Here is a 12,515-nt window from a genome sequence, read left to right as displayed (position 1 = left end):
CAAACCCAGGAGCCAGGTTTCATTAACTAAGAGAGAAGGGAATAGTCCTCAAAAGCTCATCCAAAGCCTATCTGGGCTGCTCTCCAGGATGGGGAGGCTGCAGAGCAGGAGTTGGGGTGATGTCTGTTGCAGCTCTTCAGTAAATGTGTTTGATAACAGCCCATCCCTACGTGGTACCCTCTGAGCAATCTGTGCCACGTGCCTGGAGCTGGCTGTGCCCAGCAGAAGGAGCCCAAAATGAAGCTAAACCCATCTCAGTTCTGTGGGGAGGACAGAAGCTGCTGAGGCAGGAGGTGTGTGGTCCATCCTGGTGCTCCTGGAGCTTCCCTGCAACAGCAGGAACAGGAGTGGGTGTGGAAGGAGCAATTACCAGGAACTACACAGCTTTGAATTTATTCTGATTAATGGGCCCTTTTCCCATCAGAAGGAAAATCGCACACAACCAGCCCTGGCAGACACGAAAATCCATCAGGTTTTTCAGCCCACCTCGTGGTGTCTATTGACACATTTAGATACAACCCAAACCCCCACATTTTAGTGAAGATTTTGTAAATGTGCAGAAATCTGATGCCAGGAAGAGCCCAAGGTGGGGAGGTCCTTGTCACCCTTGCTCCAAGTATGACACAAGAACAGACGAGACACCAAATTGCAAGAGGAAAAAAGAATTCTCACAAGCCACTGTGAGAAAGGATTGCCATTTCCCTCTCCCTGACCAGGCTGGCATCCACAGGCCCTGGCACAGGGTGCCAGAGCAGCCGTGGCTGCTCCTGCATCCCTGGCAGTGTCCCAGGCCAGGCTGGACGGGGCTTGGAGCAGCCTGGGACAGTGGGAGGTGTCCCTGCCCATGGCAGGGGGTGGCACTGGAGGACCTTTAAGGTCCTTTCCTGTCGGGATCTGTGATATTTAAATGCTCCCGAGATTGTAGCAAGTCTCTGTCTTTCAGCCCCGCTGCCAAAGAAGGAGTCATAATTCGTCTGTGCTGGTTTTCAAGGTTGTTTATTCTTTCTTATCTGTAATATTTTCTCCCTGACCTGCAGCAGGTCTGTCTGGCAGGACAGTGTGTGGGGCTCTGCCCCTCAGTGGGATGTTACAAACATTCTAGACTAGAAACTACGTGTGCTATATTTACAATAACATGCCAATATCCATCACCCATGTTGAACAGTGTGTCCCCAGCCTGAACCAACAGAAAAATGCCAACAGCACAGTGAAACATGGAGGGCATGAAGAAGAAGAAAAAGGAGAAGGCACGCCCAATTTCCTCCATCTTGCCCCCTTTGAACCCCTTATCTAGAATCCTAAAGTTCTACTTTTGCACCCGTGCCGCACTAATTACTACTGATATCAAACACTCAGAGCTTGTAATTCATCCTGTAAGATTGAAAACTCTTCCATGGACAGAAATCAGAGACAGTGTCTCTCAGGGCTCTGTACAGGGGGGCTCCTGACCCCCTGCCAGGGTCCCAGACCTTCCAGGGCAGCCAGGGGGATGCCCTGGATTCCCACATTTCCCACCCAAACCATTCCATGATTCTGTGATTGACACTTGGGCCCCCCTGGGGGCTGTGTTTGAGCAGAGGGGCACGTCCCTGCAAGCACCAGGAGAGCAGCAGAAGGAGCAGCAGGCACTGCACCAAGCCCAGGGTGCTGCCCAGCCTCAGACCCACCTGCTCCAGCAGGATTGGGAAGCTCCAGCAGGAACACGTGCAAGGAACTGCTAAAAATTGGGCAAATTGCTTTTTCACTTCATTTTGCCCAAAGTGAGGGGGAGGGAGCTTTCCCACCAAGCACGTTGTGACCCAGCACTGTGCCTGGGGGCTGTCAGTGATTCCCAAATCACCCAAATCGTGCTGGAGGAGACACATCCTGACATCTCCTGTGGTAGCTGGGCTTCCAGCATCCACCAGTCCCTCCTGGAGCATCCTGCCTTGTGACAGCACAGAACCTCCAGTCTCAGGGTCTCCCCTTCCCAGCTCTAAGCCAGGTTTTGTATCCTGAGGCATTGGCAAACTTGGGGGGAGTTTTTTCTGGAGCCCTCTCAGACCTTCTGGCAAGAGGGAAAGGCAGAGCACATCTCTCACCTGGCAGGTCTGAGTGACTTGAATGCTTTGCTGAGCACAACAGAGCAGTGCCAGGTACAGTCCAGGCTGAAAATACATTTTCATCCATCACAATCCCAGAAGGTGGCAAACATCCAACACTTGGGACAGCTGGAAGGCTGGGAAAGACCCAGAAATCAGAGCAACTTCTTAAAGCCTTGGTTTTACAGAGCAGGATATTAAAGGTGTGGAAAACACGTCTGTTCTCAGAGCAGCTGAGGGGCACCCCCACTTCTGGGGCACCCCAGGCCCACAGGGGCTGCTCACTCTCTCTCCTCTGCTCCCACGGGGGGGGGGTGGAGATGGCCCTGGGCTGGGAGGAGCAAGGGCTCAGCCCTCACTCTCGGGGCAGAGCCACTTATTCCTCGGAGTGACTGCAAATGTGCTCTGGCAAATACCAAAGGAGACCCTCAAGCTTCCCCCGGGAGTTCTGGGGACCACCCTGAGGTGGCAAAGCACTGCCACCCCCCCGAGGAGCAGGGAGCAGCTGCTGGGAGGCTCTGATGATGTGTAGTGATTGCCCCTGGGGTTAACCCTCACCCTGCCCAAATTAATGATGATGAAGCTACATGACAATTAGCCGTGTTTTCACCTGGAGGGGGTCAGCAGGGACACCTCCCACTGTCCCAGGCTGCTCCAAGCCCCGTCCAGCCTGGCCTTGGACACTGCCAGGGATGCAGGAGCAGCCACAGCTGCTCTGGCACCCTGTGCCAGGGCCTGTGGATGCCAGCCTGGTCAGGGAGAGGGAAATGGCAATCCTTTCTCACAGTGGCTTGTGAGAATTCTTTTTTCCTCTTGCAATTTGGTGTCTCATCTGTTCTTGTGTCATACTTGGAGCAAGGGTGACAAGGACCTCCCCACCTTGGGCTCTTTCTGGCATCAGATTTCTGCACATTTACAAAATCTTTTATCCCATCCATCCCTGTCCTCTGACAGTGGGAGCCATTCCCTGTGTCCTGTCCCTCCATCCCTTGTCCCCAGTCCCTCTCCAGCTCTCCTGGAGCCCCTTTAGGCCCTGCAAGGGGCTCTGAGCTCTGCCTGGAGCCTTCTCCTCTCCAGGTGAGCACCCCCAGCTCTCCCAGCCTGGCTCCAGAGGGGCTCCAGCCCTTGGGGCATCTCCATGGGCTCCCCTGGACTCTCACCAGCAGCTCCAGCCAGGTTTTCCTTGTGCTGCAGCCCCAGAGTTGGTAACAGCAAAAGCTGCAACCAGGGTCCTACCAGGCCGGGAGGAAATAAAAGCTGCCTTCTGTTATCTGCTCCTTGAATTCCCGGTGCCGGGGTTTTCTGAGCCCTTGGAAGTGGCTGCTGCCCTGCCTGCCAAGGCCCTTCGGCAGAGCACGGGGACAAAGAGCCCAGCCCCGGGGCAGGATGTGAATAGCGGTGAATTTCAGAGAAGGTCTTGATCTTATCCTTTAAATCTTCCTTGATTTAGGCAAGAATCCACATGGAAACCGAAGAGACCAGGTCGGCTTCGAATCCCGGTTCGCATCGCAAGCTGCAGGGACGGCAGGGACAGGGCTCTGAGCGAGTGCCAAATCCAGTAGTGCCTTTATGAACTGGGAACTCTCATTTATCACAAACGGGAATGTGGTGACGGGCTGGAACACCGGCTCGGGAGTGACCTTTGCTGTGTGATGGAGTGGGGTCTCCTCAGGGGACGGAAACAAGCTGGAAATGAGATGGAAATGGGATGGAAACAGATACTCTCGTTCTGCCAACGCTGACCAAAACCCCAAGAGCTGCTCCGGGGCAGCTCTGGAGGTGGCTCAGCCGCGGGGAGCCGTGTCCCTCCCCACGCTGCTTCCCGGCCACTCACAGGCTGATGGATTTCTCTACCTGGTAACGCTCCCACAGCCTTTTCTGGGAAGTTTGCTGTTGTTGATGAGTGCTTCTGTTCTGCGAATTGCTTCTGGATGGGGAGCAAAGCACCTTGATTAGCAGATCCTGCAGTAATACACACGCGTGAATATCCCCATCAATAATGGATAAAGTGAAAGCTGCCTTCAGGAGGTGTTGCTGCTGGTAACAGTGCTCGGGGGAAGGGATTTAGGCTGGGGGGTTCTCTGGCTGGGTGTTTATCCCTTAGTGACCCTGGCTTTTCTCCCAGGGAACAGGGACAGGACCAGAGGAAATGGCCTCCAGTTGCACCAGAGGAGGTTTAGGTTGGATATTGGGAAAATTTCTTCATTGAAAGAGTGATCAGGCACTGGAGCAGGCTGCTGAGAGCAGTGGTGGAGTCACCATCCATGGAAGTGTTCCAAAAACTTGTAGATGTGGTGTTTTAGGGACATGGGTTAATGGTGGACCTGGCAGTGCTGCCTCATTGGACTCGATGATCTCAGAGGGCTTTTCCAACCTAAACAATTCCATGATTTTCCCGTGCAGGACCCTGGAGGATGCTCTCCTCTCCCTGAGCACCCCTGCAGCTCTCAGGCTGCCCAAGAAGCACCAACAGCTTCAATGTCTGAGACCACTCCAGGACAATTTTCCCAGCTCTGATGGTGAACATCACCTTTAATAAATAAATAAATCAATTTACCAGTCATGTTTCCTCGGTGACAGCTGTGTCCCAAGCCCACCCTGGCAGGAGAGCAGCTGTGAGGAGTGGGGTGCTGTCCCAGCCCCTCTTCCCGTGGCTCCAGCTGGCTCTGAGCACCCCATGGATCGGGATCTGGCCCTGGCAGAGTGCTGCAGTCGCTATGGAGACCCACCTGAAACGCATCCATATGGAGAGGAACAGCTCGTTCCTCATGTCCCCATTCAAGGGACATGAATCAAGGGACAATCCCATCCAGATGGACCACACCAGGACAGTAGCATCTGGAGTTTTGTGATTCCTGTCTAGGCAATGGCATCCAGTGCTGTAGCCCTGGGCTCTCCCCCAAATCCAGCATCCTCGTGGGATGAGCCCACCCCATGCTCCTGCTGGGGTCACACAGGGACATCTGTGGGGTGCAGCTGTGCAGTGGCAGTCTGGGAAGGGGGACGTGGCTGGAATCATCCTCCATGGGTGCCCCAGGGCTGTGTTATCATGGAATCCCAGAATGGATTGGGTTGAAGGGACTTTAAAGTTCATCCAGTGCCACCCCTGCCATGGGGCACCTTCCACTGTCCCAGGCTGCTCCAAACCCCATCCAACCTGGCCGTGGACACTTCCAGGGATCCAGGGGCAGCCACAGCTGCTCTGGCACCCTGTGTCAGGGCCTGCCCACCCTGCCAGGGAACAATTCCATCCCAATATCCCATCCATCCCTGCCCTCTGGCACTGGGAAGCCATTCCCTGTGTCCTGTCCCTCCAGGCTCTTGTCCCAAGTTCATAATATGTTAATGAGCAAACACGCTGGTGTTGGCTCATGCTGGGGGAGGCACCTGAGGGCTCATTTCCCCCCCAAACAGCAAATCCTTACCCTGGGCTGCTCCACCGCTGTGTAATTTGTCACTTGGAATAACCAGACACGGCTCGCATCACTGGAGCCACAGCTGTGACTCCTCATCCCTCTGACTCCCGTGCCTGCTCCCAGCCCACTGCTGCAGCTTCGAGGCAAACATCTTATTTTTGCAAAACAAATGTGTTTTCTGGTGCATTCAGCCGGGTTTGGGGCTGAACCCCCCCGCTGCAGGGCAGGGTCGGCACCAGCATTGCAGCAGGAGGGAGGCGCAGCTGCGCTGGGAGGGACGTGGAGCCTGGAAGGGCTGCACTGCTGGTGATTTGGGGACCTCAGGGGGATCTCCCCCACTCCACTGATGACAAAAACACCTTCTCCAGCCCTGCCCCAGCACAGACCCCTCCCTCCCCACTGCCAGCACGTGTGCTGGGGGACCAGCGTGACCAGGGCCACCAGGCTTGTCCCATGGCTTGTCCCTGCCCTTGGAGCTCCCCTGGCTGGATGATGGGATGTCACGGGCTGTGTCCTGTGCTGGATCCAGTACTGTCCCCAAGGCCTCCTGGTCCCCAGGGGAGGGTGGTCCCCACAGCCCACCCTGCCTGCACAGGGGCTGTCACCATGCCAGCACCTGGCAGCACCCAGCCCAGGGGACAGCCAGAGGGACACCGAGCCTGGGAGGTGAAGGACTTAACCCTGGGGCTGTGTGATGGAGGGACAGGGGCTCTGGGGGAGACTGAAGGGTCTGGATCCTCGGTCCGGTCCCTGTGACCCACAGTTTGAGGGCTGGACCCCCTCCCTGTCCCCATGTGATGCAGCTGGGGACCCTCAGTGGAGCTTGACCTGGACCCCCGTCCCTGTGGGATTCCACCAGGGACTCCCGAAGGGGCTGGACCTGGACCCCCATCCCCGTGTGACTCAGTCAGGGACCCCCGGCAGGGCAGGGCTGGACCCCCACCCATCCCTGTGTGATTCCCGGGGGGCTCCGTGGGGCCGCGTTGGAGCTCCGCGGGCGTGGGGGCAGCGGCGCCGGGACGCCCGAGTCCCACCGGGCACCCGGAGCCCCGGGAGGCGGTGCCGCCCCCGAACTCCCCCCTGAGCCCCCCCAAAGCCCCCTCCCGTCGGGGCACGGCGCTGGCAGGAGGCGGCTCCGCCGCAGACGCCGCTCGGTCACCGCCGCGTTCACCTCGCGGAGCCGGGGCTGCCCGCGACACCGGGAACACCGGGAACAACGGGAACAACAGGGGCTGCCAGAAACACCGGCACCGCCGAGGCTGCCAGGAACAGCGGGACATCAGGATTGCCGGTCCCGCGGAGCCGGGTAAGCGGGCGGAGGAAGCGGCGGAGCCCCGGGACCCCGCGGGCACCGAGCGGCACCGGCCGGGGACCCTCGTGGGGGACGAACCGGGAGGTCCGTGCTGGAGGAGGGGGCCGGGCTGGGGTCGTCCATCCCGGAGCGATGGGGAGCCCCGGGAGCACCGGGGAGGCCCGGGGGTGGCTGAGCTGCTCCTTCCCCGAGCCCCCGGCCGGGCTGGGAGGGGTCTCGGCCAGCAGGACCGGGACGGGACGTGATGGGGCACAGCTGGTAGGGGGGTCCCAGCCTGGCTGGGGGTGGGGGCCCAGGGCACCCCAGAGAGATCTCGCTGCCTCCTGTCGCTGCAGCCCCTTCCCGGGTCACCCAGGCACCTGCTGGGTGGCAGCGGTGGCACTGGGGCTGTCACGGCTGTCACGATGGCGTTTGCTCCCCTCGGGGCTGGCAGCGGTGGGTGGAAGCTGAGCAGGCTCATCCAAGACGTGAGATCCATTGACACCCTGGCTGCTCTGCCTGGTGCTCCCCGAGGTTTTGGCTCCATCAGGGAGGTGACCCGGGGCTGTGGCAGCCCAGGACATGCCCAGGACCTTCTCCTCTGCTGGCTTGGGAAGCACATCTCTGCCTCCACCGGGTGCGGCTGGCTGGCAGAGCCGAGCCGTCCCCATTCCTCCACCTCTCCCCAGGATCGGGGTCCCCGGCCCAGTTTGAGACGCAGCCCGGCACTGGGAGCGGCCATGAGAGACACGCTTGGAGCTGGATCCCTGCGGAGCCTTGTCCAGCTTGCCTGGCTGTGCCTGTTCTCCTCCGTGCCGGTGAGGGCCGGGGGACAGCGGGGGTGGCACTGCCGGGCTCCATCCCGGCTCCGTGCCGGGCTCCTGCCCAGCCCCGGGGTGTGGCAGCAGCTCATGGGGGCAGTCAAGGCGCTGAGGCTGGAGGCTCTGACCCAGCTCTGGGCTTGCAGCACGGCGGGGCCAAGGTGCTGGAGAAGACCTTCGAGGAGTGGCTGCGGTACCGTGACGAGTGCCTGAGGAGGATGGCGAGCGAGCCCTACCCAGCAGGTACCGGGCTGTGCCCAGCTCGGGGGCACACAGTGCCAGGGCTGGGGTTCATCCCTCTCCAGCATCCTCTGCTCTGGTCACCCACGGAGCGTGAGCCAAGGGACTGACAAGGACCTCCACATCTCATACCCAGGGCTGAGGGGCTGAGGCTGGTGTGGGGCACATGGGCCCATTTCAGGGTGGCATCAGCCCCCTCAGGGGTGCTGGGGTAGCAGGGCCCGGTGTATCTGTGCCTCCAGCATCTGAGCATTGGCTTTCCCTGTCCCTGCCCCTGGAAGGGCTGTTCTGTAACAGGACATTTGACATGTACGCCTGCTGGCCCGACGGGAGCCCCGGCACCGCCGTCAATGTCTCCTGCCCCTTCTACCTGCCCTGGTTTGAGAAAGGTGAGGATGCCCTCCTGCCATCCCGGAGCTGGAAGCCAGGGCTGAGCCGTTCTGGGGATGGAGAGGCTCTCAGGTTCCCCTCCCTTCCCCTGACAGGGGTAAGGGGACGCCCGGGGCTCAGAGCAGAGCCAGCTCGTGCCCTGCCCATGCCTGCCCTGGACCAGGGCACCGAGCAGGGTCAGATCCATCATCCCGGGAGAGGGGCTTGGGGGAGCCTGGGGGACTGTGCCGGTGCTTGGTGTCCGCAGTGAAACACGGGCTGGTGAGCCGCAGGTGTGGCACCGACGGCCAGTGGGTGACAGTGAACGGCAGCCAGCCCTGGAGGGACTACTCCCAGTGCGAGGATGAGCTGGAGGTCACTGCTGAGGAGGTGGGACCCTGGCTGGGACCCAGGGATGGCCAGGGCAGCCTGGCCGGGGGTGGACACGCACCCACCTGGGCTCCCTGGCGCTGTGCTCACCTGCAGGAAGGCGCCCACCAGCTCATGGTGAGCTTCAAGGTGCTCTACACCGTGGGCTACTCGCTGTCACTGCTCACCCTCATCTCCGCCCTGCTCGTCCTCACCGCCTGCAGGTAGGACACGGCCCTGCCCCTGCTCCCTCCCCGCTGTGCCGGCCCTGCCTGACCCGGCTCCTGCAGGAACCTGCGCTGCACCAGGAATTACATCCACGCCAACCTGTTCGCCTCCTTCGGGCTGCGGGCCACCTCGGTGATGGTGAAGGACGCGCTGCTGGAGCGGCGCTGGGGCGTGCAGCTGCTGCAGGTGGCTGACTGGGAGGCTCTGCTGAGCCACGAGGCAAGTGCTGGGCTGGTGGCAGCGTGGGGACCCTTGCCCAGGACAGGGCTGTGGGGGGGTTGGTGCCCACACGGCCCCAGACAGCCGCTGGGTGAGCTCTGGGGGTGCCAGTGTTGCCCACGCACCTGGTGGATGAGGTCTTGGGGTACCTGTGTGTGGTCCTGGGGTGCCCATCCACCCGGTGGACAGGCTTTTGGGGTGCCTGTGCTGCCCATGACCCAGTGGGTGAACTCTTGGGATACCTATGCACCTGCTGGGTGAGCTCTGGGCCTGTGTGGCACCTGAGGGATGAGCCCTTGGTGCCACCCATGACCCTGATGGGTGAGGTCTGGGGGTGCCTTGTGCAGCCTCTGGGTGAGCTCTCAGGGCACCTGTGGCACTTGGGAGCTCTCAGGGTTCTTGGGGTGCCTGTGCAGCATCGTACCCTGGTGCATGAGCTCCTGGGGTGCCTGGTCCCTGTGGTGAGCTGTGGGGTGCCCCGTGGGCACAGCCAGCCCCACGTGGCTCTCCCGTGGCAGGCAGCGCTGGGGTGCCGCGCGGCGCAGGTGCTGATGCAGTACTGCATCCTGGCCAACCACTACTGGTTCCTGGTGGAAGCTGTCTACCTCTACAAGCTGCTCATCGGGGCCGTGTTCTCCGAGAAGAATTACTACAGGCTCTACCTCTACCTGGGCTGGGGTAGGGGCCACCAGGCGCGCCGCGGGGACGGGGACAGTGCCCGGTGTCGGGGGCACCGCGGTCCCGACCATCCCAGGAGGGTGTGGGGTGGGGGCTCTGCCACCCCGGTGTCCCCCCAGCACGGGGGTGGTTTCTCAGCTCAGGAGGGTGCTTGGTTTTACAGGGTTTGCTGTGTGACTTGCAGGGACCCCCGTGGTGTTCGTGGTGCCCTGGATGGCTGCCAAGTACCTGAAGGAGAACGTGGAGTGAGTGGGGATGGATGGAGGGAGGGAGGGAGGGATGGATGGATGGATGGATGGATGGATGGATGATGGATGATGGATGGATGGATGGATGGATGGATGGATGGATGGATGGATGGATGATGGATGGATGGATGCATGGATGGATGGATGATGGATGGATGGATGGATGGATGGATGGATGGATGGATGGATGGATGGATGGATGGATGGATGGGGGTCCTGCTGGGATGCTCAGAGGCTGCTGAGAGTCCCTGAGCCACCTGGCTGGGGCTGGAAAGCTCTTGGATCATGCTGCCCCCAGCCCAGGGTGATGGTGCTGTCTCGTGCCTCCCCGGCAGGTGCTGGGCGCTGAACGAGAACATGGCTTACTGGTGGATCATCCGCATCCCCATCCTGCTCGCCTCCCTGGTAGGGAACAGCTGCCAGCCTGGGACTGGTTGGACAGCAGCAGCTCAGCCCCTGGCTCCTGGCCCTGGGCAGGGCTGTGATCCCAGGGAAGCTTCCAGCAGAGGCCAGGGGGGAGAGTTGGCCTGCAAGGACCAGCCAACTGCACAGGGGGTTCAGCAGTTTGCTGACCCCTGGTTCTGGGGGTTCATGAAGGAAGCTGGGCTGCTGAGCCCCAGAGAAAGGGGCTGGGGGTGGCTCCTGCTGCTTTGTAGCTGGGATTTTGGGATGGCAGGAGGGGAGGAAGGGCAGCAGCAGCCTCGGCAGCACAGGGGGTGACATCTGCTGCTGGGTGAGTGTCACAGCTGGGGTGGGGAGCTGCTGGGCTCTGTGTGCCCCTGCCCTGTCTCCCCCTCCCAGATCAACCTGCTCATCTTCATGCGGATCCTCAAGGTGATCCTGGCCAAGCTCCGGGCCAACCAGAAGGGCTACGCTGATTACAAGCTGAGGTGGGCTGGGATGGTCTGGGCTAACGGGATAACACCACCTCCACACCCCCTACCCCTCCCCACGCCTCTCTCCACCTTGCACATCCTTAAACGACCGCCCTGGGATTAACTGGGAGTTTTACTGTCCCCTTACTGTCCCCCAGGCTGGCCAAAGCCACCCTGACCCTCATCCCCCTCTTCGGGATCCATGAGGTCGTTTTCATCTTCGCCACAGACGAGCAAACCACGGGCATCCTGCGCTACGTCAAGGTGTTCTTCACCCTCTTCCTCAACTCCTTCCAGGTGAGGTGGGAGTGAAACAAATCCTTGCTCTGGGCACACCACGGAGCAGAGATCAGGGGGTCCCTCTCTGAGTTGCTCCCATGGGAAGGGCAGCACCGTCTCTGCCACCCTCTGCCCTTGAGAGTGTGCTGCTGCCTCCTGTGCTCTCTGGGCAGCGGTGCCATGGGGACACCAGCCCTAAAAGCACCCAGGAGTGTCCTGGGGGGAGCCTAAGCCCATCCCAGCCCCAGGAGAGGGATGGGTAGGGGCTCAGTGCTGGCTCTCCCTGCAGGGCTTCCTGGTGGCCGTGCTGTACTGCTTTGCCAACAAGGAGGTAACGTCCCTGCCCTGTCCTTGTCCCTCATGCCTGGCTTCCCCACCCCACCCTGTGCCTGCAGGGAGGGCACAGCCACGGATAAGCCCCTGCTCCCTCCCCTCCATGGCAGGTGAAGTCCGAGATGAAGAAGAAGTGGCAGCTCTGGAAGCTCGACCACCCGGTGCTCTGCTGTGCCCATTGAGGTGGTGACCAGCCAGGGCACAGGGGCTGCTGGCCACAATGGCCACAGAGCCTGGCTGGAGGGCAAGAGGCTGCAGGAAGCTGTGCTGGGCAGTGCCCACCCGGGATGGCCAGGCTGGGATGGGTGTCTGGCTGTGCCACACTGGAGCTGCTGGAAGGGACATCCCTGCTGTGACCCGAGTGGGGGTGGCACCCCGGCTCTTGCCAGGCATCGCTGTGTGGGCAGCCCTGCTGCCTCTCCCACTGCCACTGGCAGCCTCCCCCAGGACCCCTCCCACACAGGGAACCCCTGGGACACCCACACCCACCTGTGGGATCTCAGCAGCCAGGGGCAGCCTGATCCTCAGCAGTGGCAATGCTGCCCACTCCCTGCACCCTGGGCCACACTGCAGCCAGGGCTTCCCTGTCCTCCGTGTGTCCCAGCCCAGGAGCATCTCAGCAGCACCCCGAGAGCTCCCAGACCTCCACAGCCACCGTGTAAAACTCTGCACAGCGAGGGGCAGCTCCTCCTCCCCACCCTCATCACCAACACAGAACAGCAGCTCCCATCCCCTCCTCGCTGCTCTCCAGCTGCACAAAGCCCTGGTTCCCCTGCCATGGGCAGAGCCAAGGATGGAGCCTCAAAACCACTTGGGAGTGAAGGATTTGAGAGCAGCAACTCACTGGGGCAGAGCCCACCCACCCCCATGTCACGTTCAGCATCCAGCCCAGCCTCCCCCTGCTTTCTGCAGGGAAAGCTGGATTTCCAGCCTGGCAGGAGCTCAGGAACCATTTTGCTGGCCAAAGGCAAAAATCCTGGGAGTTTGCTTTCCAGTGGAGTGCCAAAGCATCACACCCCCCCCCCCGCCCCCCCCCACCCCGGCCAAGCAGCCTGTGGATCCTGGGAA

General features: G+C 60.8%; 1 protein-coding gene across 1 annotated transcript; it reads left to right on the top strand.

Annotated features, from left to right (window-relative positions):
* The first annotated feature begins 6,625 nt into the window (after positions 1-6,625).
* On the top strand, positions 6,626-12,461 carry LOC128815375 (glucagon receptor-like). Its single transcript, XM_053992072.1, has 14 exons — positions 6,626-6,803; positions 7,478-7,606; positions 7,756-7,852; positions 8,131-8,238; positions 8,487-8,608; positions 8,705-8,811; positions 8,878-9,038; positions 9,557-9,712; positions 9,897-9,957; positions 10,296-10,365; positions 10,762-10,850; positions 10,994-11,132; positions 11,404-11,445; positions 11,558-12,461. The coding sequence occupies exons 2-14, from the start codon at positions 7,529-7,531 to the stop codon at positions 11,627-11,629; spliced, it is 1,302 nt and encodes a 433-aa protein (XP_053848047.1). The 5' UTR covers positions 6,626-6,803; positions 7,478-7,528; the 3' UTR covers positions 11,630-12,461.
* The last annotated feature ends 54 nt before the right edge of the window (positions 12,462-12,515 follow it).

Source organism: Vidua macroura, chromosome 16 (assembly GCF_024509145.1).
Source record: "Vidua macroura isolate BioBank_ID:100142 chromosome 16, ASM2450914v1, whole genome shotgun sequence".
In the NCBI taxonomy this organism is placed as follows: Eukaryota; Metazoa; Chordata; class Aves; order Passeriformes; family Viduidae; genus Vidua; species Vidua macroura.
This window is presented reverse-complemented; position numbering and strand designations above follow the sequence as displayed.